Genomic DNA, 16,791 nt, shown 5'->3' on the forward strand with positions numbered 1-16,791 from the left:
GAGGAGGAGGAGGACGAAGAGGAGGAGGAGGAGGAGGAGGAGGAGGAGGAGGAGGAGGAGGAGGAGGAAAATGAGGAAGAGGAGGAGGAGGAGGAGGAAGAGGAGGCCCACTCACCGTTTGGGTCTGGAAAACCTCCAGAGAGCAGCATTAAGCCACAAATTTCTACTGGAAAAGAAAAATAAATGTTTCTTTGCAAAAATATTCCAACCTGTTTTTCTTATTTCAGTTTATGAAAACAAATCAGCGCATAGTTTCAAAGGAAATATCAGTTATTCATCTGGTTTCACCGATAAAATGGAAAGATTGTCAAACTGTAAAAATACAGAATAATCCTAACAATCAATTAAATGAGATCAATAATCTCCATTCTGATGATTCATATTTTTTGTATAGTAACTGTCACTACTGGCCAAACAACAGCAGCAGGTTTTTATTAATTTGCCTCTCAGAGTCTAATAAACTCTAATAAAAACAAAAACACTGAAACTACACAGTATTTAAAAATATCTTGCAGTTCCAGTGTATTTTTAAATACACTGGAATAAAAAAACAAAAAATAATAAATAGGAAGGAAATAAAAACTACACAAAACTGAAACTGTCTGTTCAGTTTTATCGCAGGTTATTGAAATAAAGCTGAAATATGATGGCTTCTTTTAAAGCCAGTGTTTTTCCTCCAGCTCTTGTTGCAGGTTTGCGTCTCTTTGTGGAGCAGAAATGGGTTTTTATATTTCTGTATCTGTCAGAGGAGACAAAGCAGCAACATTTTACTTTATGAAAAGCTTCTGCTCCGGCTTTACCTGTGAACAAATTCAATCTCAGACAGACTCCTCGAGTGTTTGTGACACAGAAGGAGTGTTCACACTGAGAGAGGGAAAATGAAAACGTCTTAATGGAGCTCCGCTCTCCTGTCTTCACCCAAGGCTGTTCAGCAGATTGCTTCAAGAGTTCAATTGTGCTCGCTAATGCATAACAAACAGATGAAGCAGAAGCAATCAGTCCGCCGCTGCATCCCCCACTCTTTCTCTCTGAAGTGCTGAAATAAATCAGAATTATGTTTTTTTGGTGGATTTGGCTCTGAGGAGGAATTCATTACAGACGTTTCTTCTGCCGCTTTGATGTCTGTCGAGCTGCAACAGGTGAAACATGGTAATATCTGCTTATAAAGGCAAACTGGAGCTGGAATTAGAGCTGCAGAGCAGATCGCATGTAAAGCAGCGACTGCAGCACATTTACATGCACAAAGCTTCAGACCAGAGCCGGAGCTACAGGGGCCGTCGGGGGGGTTAATACCAAACAATGACGTCAGACAGAAAAAGGTAGAAAGTTATGAGTAAATTCTGGTTTTAAAGATGAAAATCTGAAAATAAAATAAATTACAATGACAAAAGACATTTACACCTAAGCTAACATTTCTCCCAAGAGAAAACAGACAAGTTTAATGTTTTGTTGGCTTTTAATGGTCTCTGTTTGGTGTTTCATTCCTGCAGACGCGGCGCAGCGCCGACCAGCAGACTCACTCAGACAGACGGCGAGACGAAGACATGAACCAGCCTGATTCATGTCTTCATCTCTCCCCTGCTCTGGACTGAATCTGCTGCTGGAAAACAGATTTTACTGACAAATCCTCAAATCTGGAGAAAAAACTTTGAGTCAGGAAGACAGAAAATGTTTTTTCACAGATAAAATCTATTTCCTTTAATTGTGAATAAATAAAAACTGAACAGAATGAGCTGAAGAGGACAAAGCAGAAAGAACAATGAATAAATGCTTTAATGGATAAAAATCAAACGTCAGACACAGAGATGAGTTTGAATGGAACAACCATTCAAACCAGTTAACCACCTGAAGAAGCTCCTAACTAACTAACCAAACCCTACCGACCAATCAAAACAAATAAATCAAATTAAATAACCCATGAAAACAATCAATCACTACATGAATAAATCCATAACCAACTATCCTCTGGTATGGGGCAGCAAGGCAAAACACCAATTAACCAATTAAAGAGCCTTATCAACCAATTAACTTGTTAAAAAACAACATAAACCCAACTAAATAACCAAATCAAAAATTATGAAAACATGTAACAGGAAGCCAACCAATTACCAGCTTCCTTTACCAGGTGAAGCTGAACGCAGACCAATTATCATTATTTTAATTTTCATTGTCCAAATAAATGATGACAGTAAAAATGAAACTGTTTCCGTAACAAATGTTTTTTATTGTTTGATTCAGGTTTTGTTACACAAACATTGAGAGAAACTGACAGTTTGGTTTTTATTCCTGTTTCAGCATTTAGGATTTTCTGAGTAACTGTAAAAAAAATGGATTTCAGACCCAAAATAAACCTAAATAAACCTAAATAACTTTCTCTACTGCAGTAAATGAAGAGCAGCAATACAAAAATAATAAAACAATATGACACAGAAAGATGCACTCCTAAACAAACTAATGAATTTCCTTTAAAAGCCAAATTTCTACTGGATTAATTCAGAGCCTTTGATGGTTGAAGAGCAGAAAGTTGAAAGTCCAATCAAAGCAGCGACTTCAGAAATGCTCTCAGGTGAATCAGGAAAAGCAGCAAAGGTTTGAAATCATGTTGGAGAGATTTCATCCTGCTGCAGCTCTTCAGTCGCTGTTTATAAAAACTCTCCATGAAACGGCAGATTTCTCCGTTTCTCAGGCCAAACGGGCAGAAATGTTGATTTTGTTGTTTTAAAACAGTTTGGTGTCAGAATGCTGAACTTTTCTAGAGTTAAATAAAAGTAACCAGTGTGGCGTTCAGGTGTGAGTGCGGCGTTCAGCGTCCAGCCACATGTTGTCTCTGAGCTCAGACAGAAACCAGTCTGACCCGCTGGAGGCAGTTTCACCTCCTCAAACTGGACGTTTGTACGGGATTATATGTACATTTAGTGTCAACATTCAGAATCCTTCCTGTCATCCTCCATCGGCTCTCCGACCCGCCTGGACTCACATGTTCTACAACCTGATCACGTCTCACCCTTCACATCAATACCTTTCATTTCACAGATTTGATCAATAATTGTCTAGATTTATTAATTGAGACAATCCTCTCACATCTCAGACCTGGTTCCTCCAGTGTCCACTTCCTGGTTCTCAGGACGTTATTCTGCCACCCGGGTGGCGCCGGCCTCCTCCACTGGCCCCTCCCTCTTGGTTTCTGCGCGCTCTCCGGTTTCCTCCTTTGGCCGGCTCGCCCCTCCCCCTCCGCGCCCTCCTGGCCCTCGGCGACGGCCCGCTCTTTCTTCAGCTTGATGCGGAAGGTCTCTTTGGTGGGAGCTTTCTTGGCGATGTTCTCCTTCAGCCGCTCGCCGGACTGCTTCAGCCGTTCCCCCGCCTGCTGCATCTTCTCCCTCCTCTCCGGCGGCATCACCTTCTCGCCCAGGCTGTGGAACTTGGTGCCCAGGTTGTCTTTGGTTTTGCTCATGTTCTCCTTGGAGAAGGCCGCCTTCAGGGTCTCCGTGCTCTTCACCATGGACTTCTTGAGTCGAGCGGCTCGAGACGGGTCCGGCTCCTCGTCTCTCAGGTACTCTTCGTCGGAGGAGAGGTCCGCGGGGATGTCGTAGGCATCGGGCTCGATATCCAGGCCTTCCAGTCCAAGTCCTTTGGGAGATTTGGTGACAGCCACGGATGGGACCTCCGTCTCACCCTGAAGGACGCAGAGAAACCTGAGATTAACTGAGAAACCCGAGATTAACTGAGAAACCCGAGATTAACTGAGAAACCTGAGATTAACTGAGATTAACTGAGAAACCCGAGATTAACTGAGAAACCCGAGATTAACTGAGAAACCCGAGATTAACTGAGAAACCTGAGATTGACTGAGAAACCTGAGATTGACTGAGAAACCTGAGATTAACTGAGAGACCCGAGATTAACTGAGAAACCCGAGATTAACTCAGAAACCTGAGATTGACTGAGAAACCTCAGATTAACTGAGATTAATTGAGAAACCTGAGATTAACTGAGAAACCCGAGATTAACTGAGAAACCTGAGATTGACTGAGAAACCTGAGATTAACTGAGAAACCTGAGATTAACTGAGATTAACTGAGAAACCCGAGATTAACTGAGATTAACTGAGAAACCCGAGATTAACTGAGAAACCCGAGATTAACTGAGAAACCCGAGATTAACTGAGAAACCTGAGATTGACTGAGAAACCTGAGATTGACTGAGAAACCTGAGATTAACTGAGAGACCCGAGATTAACTGAGAAACCCGAGATTAACTCAGAAACCTGAGATTGACTGAGAAACCTGAGATTAACTGAGATTAACTGAGAAACCTGAGATTAACTGAGAAACCCGAGATTAACTCAGAAACCTGAGATTGACTGAGAAACCTGAGATTAACTGAGAAACCTGAGATTAACTGAGATTAACTGAGAAACCCGAGATTAACTGAGAAACCTGAGATTGACTGAGAAACCTGAGATTAACTGAGATTAACTGAGAAACCCGAGATTAACTGAGAAACCTGAGATTAACTGAGAAACCTGAGATTAACTGAGAAACCCGAGATTAACTGAGAGACCCGAGATTAACTGAGAAACCCGAGATTAACTGAGAAACCTGAGATTGACTGAGAAACCTGAGATTAACTGAGATTAACTGAGAAACCCGAGATTAACTGAGAAACCTGAGATTAACTGAGAAACCCGAGATTAACTGAGAAACCTGAGATTACCTGAGAAACCTGAGATTAACTGAGATTACCTGAGATTAATTGAGAGATGTGAAACTGGTCTCACAACAACTTAAAAACAACAACATTATTTTAAAGTTACATTTTTGTAATGACATTCTTGAGTAATTCTTTCAGTGGTGGAAAAGTGCTGTGAATTTTTCTCAAGGATTGTGTCAAATATGCATCTACAGGCTGAATGAAACTATAATAAAATGAAACTGTGTTTTCTCACCTGATATTCCAGTGAAATCAGTTTAATTTGGGATCAAACCTCCATCATCTGCTCCTCCTCCAGCTGCTGTGGCTGAGTCAAATCAGCCTGTTCCCCTCCTGACCTGTGGGGGCGCTGCACCAACAATCACTGAAGGAAACGACACACAAACCTCTGAAGACACTGAGAGCAACTTCCTGCTTCACCAGATGGAAACAAGATGGAGGTGTCAGAGTTTAGTGCTGCAGGATTTCTGTTTAGTCTTTGGCTGAAGACCAGGAGCTAGCGCTAGGCTAGCATGTTAGCTTTGGTCGTATTTACCCAGAATGCCCTGCGCTGAAGACGCGTTCACACCGCCCCAAGGAACCGGACTTTCCAGGCAAACGGACTGCAGCTGGATGAACTGAACAGAGCTGGTGTGAATGCACCTTAACAAACATCAACTGCTGAAATACAACATTTCCAAAAGAATTAGTTTCTGATTAAAAATGTAACAAGCATTTGTCAAAAGGTAATAAAATACATTTTTTAATTATTTATTAGTTAATTTTCATTTGATTGGGGGTGTAAATATTTTTGGACACAACAATAAATGGATAAAGAATCTTTGAAATAAATGTCAGAATTTTTAAGTTTTAGTGTCTGATTAATAATAATAAAACATTTTCCACCTGAACGTGTGTCTATTTAATCAAACAGTTTTTAGTGTTAGGAAGGGTAACCCTGAAGAAAGTGGCATTTTTTGGTGCTGTTGGCAGAGATTTCAACCTGTGTTAGAAATATTATAATTAACTGGATTAGCAGAAATAACCAGCTGAGGTCATTTCAATGAGATGGTTTATTTTACAGCTTCATGCTGCAAAATGCTGCAAAGGAATTAAATTAAAGTCAAAACCTGGAGTTCATAGTAACTTCAAACATCTCCATTAGCTGATTAAGATGAATTTCTCTGAAATATTCCTGTTTCTTGACTCCTTCCCGTTTAGCGCAGTTCCATCTCGGCGGACGGCTCAGTTGTCCAAGAGCAGATGAAACCGATCTGTTCTCTCCATTATGGATACATTTATTAAACCGAAGCAGCTCAGATAGAAACATTATATTCCTCAGAGACGCTGTCAGGCCTGCAGCCCCTTGTTTCTGTCTGATAACACAGCCGTCATCATGAGATCACGTTTCCCTATTTTTACAGAAGGTCACAGAGAGAAGGTCAAAAAGTAATAACAACCTCCCATCTGCTGCTCCTCTCAGGATTAATGGCTCAGGTATTTATAATTCCCTCAGAAATAATCTGACTGCAGAGACGCGCTAACAGTACACATTAACCTCAGCAGGTATTCATCCTTTCATTTAAACATCATGTTTTCCTGGGCGAACAGAAAATTCCCCCGCTGCGCCTTTAGCTGCGGGAGCGAGTTAATCAGGCTGAAGCTGCGGCCACCTGCAATGATCACACTCATTAATCACAGAGGCGTTGTCAGAACGAGCTGAAAACGACACAATAATTACACCGGCTGGGAATGTGGGTTAGAGAATGTATTAATAACCCGAGAGGTGATGAAGAAAAGAGACAGGAAGTTCAGAGGAGGCGATTATCTGAGCACAGAGAGCTGCTGGACAAAAACACGACGTTACAGGGCAAATTTACAGAGAGACGTTACAGAGAGACGTTACAGAGACGTTACAGAGACGTTACAGAGAGACATTACAGAGAGACGTTACAGAGACGTTACAGAGAGACGTTACACAGACGTTACAGAGACGTTACAGAGAGACGTTACAGAGAGACGTTACAGAGACATTACAGAGAGACGTTACAGAGACGTTACAGAGACATTACAGAGACGTTACAGAGAGACGTTACAGAGAGACGTTACAGAGACATTACAGAGAGACGTTACAGAGACGTTACAGAGACATTACAGAGACGTTACAGAGAGACGTTACAGAGACGTTACAGAGACGTTACAGAGAGACATTACAGAGACGTTACAGAGAGACGTTACAGAGACATTACAGAGACGTTACAGAGACGTTACAGAGACGTTACAGAGAGACGTTACAGAGACGTTACAGAGACGTTTACAGAGACATTACAGAGACGTTACAGAGAGACGTTACAGAGACGTTACAGAGACGTTACAGAGAGACGTTACAGAGACGTTACAGAGACGTTACAGAGACGTTACAGAGACATTACAGAGACGTTACAGAGAGACGTTACAGAGACGTTACAGAGACGTTACAGAGAGACATTACAGAGACGTTACAGAGAGACGTTACAGAGACGTTACAGAGACGTTACAGAGAGACATTACAGAGACGTTACAGAGAGACGTTACAGAGACGTTACAGAGACGTTTACAGAGAGACGTTACAGAGACGTTACAGAGAGACGTTACAGAGACGTTACAGAGAGACGTTACAGAGACGTTACAGAGAGACGTTACAGAGACGTTACAGAGACATTACAGAGACGTTACAGAGAGACGTTACAGAGACGTTACAGAGACGTTACAGAGAGACGTTACAGAGACGTTACAGAGACGTTACAGAGACATTACAGAGACGTTACAGAGAGACGTTACAGAGACGTTACAGAGACGTTACAGAGAGACATTACAGAGACGTTACAGAGAGACGTTACAGAGACGTTACAGAGAGACGTTACAGAGAGACATTACAGAGACGTTACAGAGAGACGTTACAGAGACGTTACAGAGACGTTACAGAGAGACGTTACAGAGACGTTACAGAGAGACGTTACAGAGAGACGTTACAGAGACGTTACAGAGAGACGTTACAGAGAGACGTTACAGAGACGTTACAGAGAGACATTACAGAGACGTTACAGAGAGACGTTACAGAGAGACGTTACAGAGACGTTACACAGACGTCACAGAGAGACGTTACAGAGCAACGTTACAAGGCGAATATTGAGCATTTTGTTAGGTTTTGCTTTAGTATCAATTTTACAAATGAAGAAATATTTAGTCTGTTATAGCAAAATCTAATTATTATCTGTAGGACTTAAGATAAATGAAACTATTCAGAATGAATCAGATTCAGTTTCTGATCTGGTCACATATTGATAAATCAATCCAAGCTTTTCTCTCATAAAACAACTTTGTCTCATAATTTTACAACTTTATTTTGATCATTCTTAACTTTATTCTAGTAATTAAGAATTCTCTTATTCTGGCCCTAATATTCATCCAGAAATTAAAGCAAATAAATAAACTCTACTACTGAAGGTTTAAAAAGTCACAAAATGAGAATTAATATTTTCTACTCAAATATAACTCAGAGGAGTGTGGTGTTCTTTTGAATTTGACTAGGCCATTCAAACACATGAAAAGGTTTCGATCCAGTTTCTCTGGATGGATGTTTACAAATGCACACCACACTTTTCAGATTCAAATTGTTAAAAACTTTTGAAAAAACATCATTAGAGTTGGTCTGTTTTATAAATCCCAATAAAATACCATTACAAGGTTCTCTATTTTAAAAGTGCTGCCAAAAACTGACAATGAAAGATCTGCAAAGAGCAAAACAACATGAAAATTTAAGGGCTTAAAGATCAGACTCCTTAAAACACCAGCGATGTGCAGAGACTCACCGAACTAGAGACAAAACGTCAAACAGGCCTCAAAGAAACACAAACATCTCCAGAAATGATCTGCACTAAATGGTAAATGGACTGAACTTATATTGAGCTTTTCCAGTCATTTTGACCACTCAAAGCCCTTTACACTAGAGTCACATTCACACACACTTTCATACATCGATACGCAGACCGGTAGGCAATTTGGGGTTAAGTGCCTTGCCCAGAGTCACATCGACATATGGCAGGAGGAAGCTGGAATCGAACCTACAACCTTCCGATTGCAAGACGACAACTCTGCCACACAACCACTAAAACCTCATTTCCAAAAATTATAAATATTAAAAAAAAACCACTAAACCCTCAGATTAGCAGAAACTGGATCATAAATTAAATAAGAGAATCAGTAATTGATGAGATTAATATTTTACCCAGCATGCAGCAGGACCTCAGTCTAAACCATAACCTCTGAAATGAAACATTTTAGCAACGCGTGGCGAACGGCGGCAGCCATCGATCTCCGCCTGATTACCGGCCGCCGCCATCTTTCTTCCTCCAGTGGCTGCAGGAGGAACAACGCATCAGCTAAACGACAACAGATCCCTCAGGAGGAAACCCAACACCAGGTCTGACCGCCGGGCTCAAACCAGCTGGACTGGGACTGGGCCGGACCGGGCCGGACCGGGACCAGACCAGACCGGACCAGGGGCTCAGGCCGTGGAGCCACAGGGAAAAACGTTTATTCATGCTGATGTTCAGCTGAGGCTGCAGATAAAAACAGATTCATTCCTCAGCTACCAAAAAACAAGAACAAACTGCCGGCTTTAAAAATGTCCTGAAAATGGATTCAAAGGGAAAATAAATGCAGCTTTATGTGCTATGTTGACTTCAACTGTTATAAAAAATACTACATATGTGACAAAAGCAATTTGTCTTTGTAATTTGTCACCTTGAAATTGTGTCTCTGTCTCTTTAAAAACGTCCTGAAGCTCCGCCTCCAGGACGTCGTCCCAACATGGCTCCTCTATTAAACCGTTATCGTTGTTACCAGCGTTCCTACAGTGAGCTCAGCAGCTCCACCAGATGTTTGCTAATTGCTGCTGGCTAGTCTGAAGGAGCAGTCAGCAGCTGTGCACAGTGGATTCACGTACTGCTGATGCAGAACATGAATAAAGCTAAAAATGAAAACTGAACTCAACACCTGAAGATGATTATAGTTAGTTTAGTTTGATGTTTTTGTTTTAATGAAATCCAGACTGCATCCATCATCAAAGTAGGCCACGCTGATGTCACAGCTACCAGTGTTTTATACGCTAAGGACTATTATTTCTCTGCTGCCCCCTGGTGGCCACAGAGCCCTGCAGGTCTTTTCTAAATATTTTCCATGATATAAATCTCCTTCTTGCTGCCCTGTAAAGCTCCAGCTGTCCTGCGTATGGATCCCCGGGTGGCGCTGCGCCCCAGACTGCGGGCGGCAGCAGTTTCTGGCCTGTCCCTCCTGGCAGCGGGAGAATGCTGCCATCCCAGAATAGGCCCCTCTGTCACAGATCCACAGCAGCTGTTCGCTGCACACTGAGCTCCGGTTTCCATTCTGCACACAGCCCAGATTTACTCAGCCTGCGCACAATCAAGATACTCCCAGAAAAAATAGGTTAGAAGATGCTAAATGTGCAAATGAAACGTTTAGCATGAAGAAGAGCTAAAAGAGGCAAAGCAGCCAGACAAGCAACTTGTCAACGATTTTAGGCAACTAAATCTTAAAAACCTGATTTCTTTGCTCTTATTGCTTCTTAATGTGTCCTGATGGTGGCGCTCAGCACAATGACGAGATAAGCTTCAGCTGAATGAAACAGTAGAAGAAGAAATGTTGGCGGCGGAACCTGAGATTTCAGATAAAATATTCAGAAGGACGGATGTTAGCATCACGGCTATTAGCATCACGGCTGTTAGCATCACGACTATTAGCATCACGGCGGTTAGCATCACGGCGGATAGCATCACAGCTGTTAGCATCACGGTGGTGAGCATCACAACGGTTAGCATCTTGACTGTAAGCATCACGGTGGTTAGCATCACGGCTGTTAGCATCACAGCGGTTAGCATCACAGCGGTTAGCCTCACAGCGGTTAGCATCACGGCTGTTAGCATCACAGCGGTTAGCCTCTGCGCGTTCAGAGAGGAGCTGCATGTCAGCAGATTTCAATAATTCACTAAGCTGATGAAGCTTCATAATCAGATCATCAATATTCCACCAGCACCAAAAACATAATTACAGTATTTCCATAAAATAAGAAACAACAAAATCACGTGAATAAGTTTGTTCACACGATAAGTCATCATCCTCCAACCACTTCCTGTCTTCTTCTTCTTGGTGGTTTTCGCCTGGATGATGTATCCTAGTTCATGTTTATATTATTCTGTTTAAACTCACTGGGCTGAAACCCTCAGTAAAAAACGTCCAGGATGAATTTATATTAAAAATGATCTGCAGTGAAACCTCCAACCCGACCCCATCCTCTCTGCAGCTCCACCTGCAGCACCGACCAGGAAACCCAGCAACAGAAACCAGCAGCAGCCCTGATTAGTCCACTCTGGAAACCAGTTGGAAACCAGTTCATCCTCATGGACGACTGGTTTCCAATAATCCCAGTTCTCCCACACTTCCTCCACTGAATGCATAGTTACCTCTTCAGATCTTCGATCCTCCTGAGAGAAATTCATTCATTTATAAATGTCAGTTTCAAACGGAATATTTAGTTAGTAAGTTAAATATTTACTAAAAATCTAAATACTCAGAGCAAAATATTTAACTTTATGCTGCCTAAATATGTAGATCAACTCTGCTGTTGGACCGAAGCCGACAGAACCCGATCAGACAGAACCTGATCAGACAGAACCTGATCAGACAGAACCTCAGACAGAACCTGATCAGACAGAACCTGATCAGACAGAACCTGATCAGACAGAACCTGATCAGCAGCCATTATGAAGGTTCCTGCTGATTTGGACTCTTACAGGTCAGAACATGTTCCTGGTTCCTGCTGATTTGGACTCTTACGGGTCAGAACATGTTCCTGGTTCCTGCTGATTTGGACTCTTACGGATCAGAACATGTTCCTGGTTCCTGCTGATTTGGACTCTTACGGGTCAGAACATGTTCCTGCATGTGGTTCATATCCAAGCTTTCATGCTGGCAGCTCCAACCTGCAGAGTCTCTCCTGCTTTCATCCGACCTGATCAGGGTTTGCTGCCCTCTCTCTGTAATGATGAAGCTTTTCCTATGAATTACCGCGTTAGAGTCGAGGGCTCTTATGAGTCTGAACTTCATTTCACAGCCCTGATGCTGCTGCTGCTGCTGCAGCTGCTACTGCTGCAGCTGCTACTGCTGCAGCTGCTCCTGGTGCAGCTGCTCCTGGTGCAGCTGGTGCAGCAGTTCATCAGTTATCATCTGGTTCAGTTTTCCTTTATTCCTGCTACTTAATGACTCCATGGTTCCTCTTTTCTTTGCCTTCTGCACTGACTGAACTCAGATTTGAGCTTGAATGTTTTCAGTTTAGATGAGGTGCGTTATCGGTTTGCCGCTGAGATCGATCAGGCTGATTGATTTTAAAATGTCGGCCTGAAGATGGAGGATCCCCTCAGCCACTTCAGTTCACTTTGATCAGTTGGTGTGCAAAAGTCTGAATGCATCAACCAAATTTTGGCCATTTCTTTCTCTGGTTGAAGTGAACCCAGGAAATGGACGAGAGCACAAGGCATTCTGGGTAAATTCAACCCAAACAAACGTACCAGACTAAAGATAAATCTTCCAACCGCTAAACTCTGACGCCTCCATTTCTGTTTCCATCTGGTGAAGAAGGAAGCTGCGCTCAGAGTTGTTGTGTCGTTTCCTTCAGTGGTTCTTGGAGCAGCGCCCCCACAGGCCAGGAGGGGAACAGGTTGGTTCACTCAGAACCACAGCAGCTGGAGGTGGAGCAGATGGTGAAGTTCTGGTTCCAGATCAAACCATGCCTGTCGGACCTTCAGGTGGAAAACACCCTGGAACTGAACCCGGCCGTCTGGGTTCAGTCCCGGCGCTGGCAGCTGAACGGCGTCTCGTCTTACCTGGTAGATGACCACTCTGAACTTGTTGCGGGTCAGCAGCTCGTCCTGCGTCGTTTCCACCTTCTTGACTCGGATGTTCTGCTTCTCCACGCGCGTGCGGACCTCCTTGACGTTGGCGCTCACCTTGCGGGTCTTCTGCAGGAGCTTCTCCACGGTGCCGCTGGTGTCGCTGTGGTCTTTGGCCAGCTTCAGGACGTCGCCCTGGATGGTCTTGATGTTGTTCTCCAGCTCCAGCTGACGCTCCTCCATTCGCTGTTGGCAGGACTGGACGTTGTCGATGATGCCGGCCACGCGCTCCAGCAGCGACAGGATGGTGAGGGCGCTGATGGGGTTGCCGGCCTCGTCCTCCACCCCGACGATCTCCAGCTTCTCCTGGACGCCTGCCGAGCGCAGCTTGTGCTGATCCATTGGGGATGTTTTGGACAACAGAGTGAATTTGCAGGTTCGGTCTGAGGAGCGTTGGGACCAGCAGACCAGAGAGAGGCAACACCCAACCGCTGTGACCCAAACTCAGGTCTGGGCGCAAGAGAGACGGGAAACTCCACCTACCCCCCTTTAAAAATAGGTGTGAGGACACCGAAGGATCCTGATTCAGATCTCCATGGGACGTGGGCCAGGCACTAAACTCTGAGCCTGCAGAACTAAGCTAAAAATATGAGCTCCCTGTAAGGCGACACGTTGACATTTCAGGCGATGCAAGCAGCCCTCTGAGTCCTGCGCCGCTTTGTTACCCGCCATGTGCAGTGATTCATAATTTCCAATAATTTCCACTTCTGTTCCTGTAAGCAGCTGTGAAACATGTACATCATCAGCAGGAGTCATCCTGGGTTTCTGAGCGACAGTTGCAGCCATTCCTGCTCTGATGGCTCAGAGCAGCTCTGGCCTTTAGGCAGCAGAGTCCAAACATTGAGATCTGAAGCCGTTTATAGAGCTGAAGGCTCCAGAGTTCAGCTCTACAAGCAAATCGCCTCGTTTTCATTTATTTCAATGAAAATGTGCTGTGAAGCATTCAAATTAAGATCTGCTCCAATGCTAGAAATGACACTAAAGTGCTTTTATAGATCAGAATTAATTTTTAAAGTTGATCAGGAATTCTAGGACCCTTTAATTTGAAGTGATCACTTCCTGTTTTCCTGGGGTGCAGATATATCGTTACACAGGCGCCATTTTGATTTTTCTCCAAATGTTCCTGTCTTCTCCCAGATTGGATGTTTATTTCTCAGCTCATCTTATCCCAAGATGCATTGCTGGCTGAACGGGTGATTATTGTTCTTGAGAAGTTTTTAATGTTGATTCATTAATTAATTAGGTAACTTGTTCCATTTCTTCCTTTTGTTTATATAAAAGCTCCAAATGGAACCTTTGTATTTGCATGTTTCTGGTACATCTGTATATCTGATGCACAAGCTACATCCGCTAACAGCAGCAATGGAAACTGATGAAATTGTCAACATTTAGCAATGCAGTTAGTTTCAATTTAATGCAAAAATACTTTATTTATTCAAGGTTCGGTCCAGGGAAGCAGAAGCCAAAATATTCAACATGTTGCATAAAACCTGCAGAAAGTTTGTGACCTGCAGAGAAGATCACAGAGAGTGGAGATGAAACAGTTCAGCCAAACAGCTAAAGCTGGCATGTGATAAAAACACACTAATCTTAAGAATTTAATGTAACTGGATCTTAATCTTGAGTGTTGGAGGGTCTTCAGGTCCCATGTGGCCCCGGAGCCGCCGGTTCCACACCAACATGGCGTCCAAACGTTTCGTCACTGCGCTCAGCAATAACATGCTAAAAACTGTTTATAGTGATTTTCTTAGTTTCACCTGGTTGATCAGTGAAATTTTACGAAACCTATAAATCCTTAAAGATGGAGAACATGAAAATAATTTTGACCTGCTGTCTTGTTAAAAAAACACACAATTGAAACGTTTTTGGGATAAACTGTTGATTTCTGGTTTATTGGTCAAATTTTTTATCGTTCTTGATTTGCAGTCAGGGGGCCGATCAAAGTCGTTTCAAGGGCCACAAATGGCCCCCAGGCCAGACTTTGGACACCCTGATCTAGAGGAGAAACGGTCAAAGATTCGTCTCAGACTGACGCCTGTAGGGTTCGTCCATCATGGTGACCATTTATCTGGTGATGTTGGATGTTTTCATCAAATCTTTGGGAGAGGAAACGCCGTCCTGCTGCCTGAGGTTTGGTGGAGAACCGGAGGCAAAAATTCCTGAACAATGGAGTCATGAGAAGCTGCTGAATGCAGCGGAGAGAACCGAGCAGCTGCTGCTGCCCCAACACACACACACACACACACACACGCACACACACACACACACACACACACACACAACCACACACACACACACACAACCTCACACACACACAACCACACACACACACACAACCACACACACACACAACCACACACACACACACACAACCACACACACACACAACCACACACACACACACAACCACACACACACACACAACCACACACACACACAACCACACACACACACACAACCACACACACACACACACAACCTCACACACACACAACCACACACACACACACAACCACACACACACACACACACGCACACACAACCACACACACGCGCACACACACACACGCACACACACGCGCACACACACACACGCACACACCACACGCACACACACACACGCACACACACACAACCACACACACACACACGCGCACACACACACACGCACACACACACACAACCACACACACACACACACAACCACACACACGCACACACGCACACACACAACCACACACACACACACACGCACACACACACAACCACGCACACACACACACAACCACACACACACACACACAACCACACACACACACACACACACACAACCACACACACAGCCTTTAGCCTTTAAATATACATTTACAGGGTCTCAGACCCCCCTATTTGCCTCTAACCCCCCTATTTGCCTCTAACCCCCCTATTTGCCTCTAACCCCCCTATTTGCCTCTAACCCCCCCATTTGCCTCTAACCCCCCCATTTGCCTCCATTCCCCTCCCCCTTTGCCCCCTGTTTGCCTCTCGCTGCTGTTGGTTTATTCGGCTTGTTCACATAAGCAGTTTTTAATTAGACAGTTAATGATGTTCTGGCTCGGCTGGCAGGTGGGTGGAGATTTATAATAATGGCCGAAGGCCATAAACAACCTCATCTGTCCCTGTTTCCATCCACAAACTCCCAGAGTTTCTGTAATTGGCCTGATATGAGCCTGATGCTCCGGACCGAACCGTCTCTGCTTGTTACAGCAGCAGAATCACTGCAGGACGTTAATCAGAGTCCAGGTTGAGGCTCAGCACCAAACATCATGACATCTGGTCCAATAACTGAAGGTCACCAGCAATATAAGATAACATGCAAACCAGAGTTTATTTTTCTGTGTGCTTCTCCATAACTGATTCAATAATGAGGTAAACATGACCGGCTACTTCCAAATCTAAAACATGTCAATTCAAACTTTTCACCTGTTCTAACGATCAGTTTAATTAAAAACAGCAACAGATTTTTCCTTGCATTGAACAAACTGACCATCATGAAACTGTTTGTCAATTTGTGGATCCATTTGGTTTTAAAACTGATTATTGGATAAAAATTAAGAAAAAAACAAGGGTTTGAAATTAAGTTAGCGCATTAGCGTTAGCTTCCGCTACACAACATGTCTGCACACACGCACTTAGCGTTAGCGCAGCTAGCGTTGTGGTTAGTGGTGAAATGTGGCTGTTTGACATAAAAAATTAATTTACTGCTCATGTTTCAGGAGTCAGATGGTTCAGAAGGATAATCAGTGAAGGGAGAAATTTATTAATATTTCTCTCTGTTGTTCTTTTAAAATGATTTAACTACAGAGAGAAATAATAACATGTAGAAAATGGAAAACAATCAGGATAAAACAAGTCAACCGAGCCGGAGCCTTTATAACAGCCTGACAAACTTAATAATAATGATTTACGTCTCGCTCATTTAATGACCTATAAAAACTGGAATAAAACATAAAGAACAGACTAACAATGAAACCAGGGGAGCAATTATGTCTTTGTGGCGCTTTAATAACTCGAGCCGATTAAACTGCCAGGAAAATTGTGGCTCAAAGACTTTTTA

The 16,791-nt window shown here is 43.4% G+C and overlaps 1 protein-coding gene across 1 annotated transcript; it reads right to left on the bottom strand.

Moving 5' to 3' along the window:
- Positions 1-1,721: 1,721 nt before the first annotated feature.
- Positions 1,722-13,125, bottom strand: LOC129351739 (caveolae-associated protein 4a-like). Its single transcript, XM_055020654.1, is given in 3 exon segments — positions 1,722-3,187; positions 3,190-3,673; positions 12,630-13,125. Coding segments are annotated over 3 exon segments (951 nt in total). The 5' UTR covers positions 13,038-13,125; the 3' UTR covers positions 1,722-3,128.
- Positions 13,126-16,791: the final 3,666 nt, after the last annotated feature.

Source organism: Poeciliopsis prolifica, unplaced genomic scaffold (assembly GCF_027474105.1).
Source record: "Poeciliopsis prolifica strain line A6 unplaced genomic scaffold, Auburn_PproV2 SCAFFOLD069, whole genome shotgun sequence".
Taxonomy (NCBI): domain Eukaryota; kingdom Metazoa; phylum Chordata; class Actinopteri; order Cyprinodontiformes; family Poeciliidae; genus Poeciliopsis; species Poeciliopsis prolifica.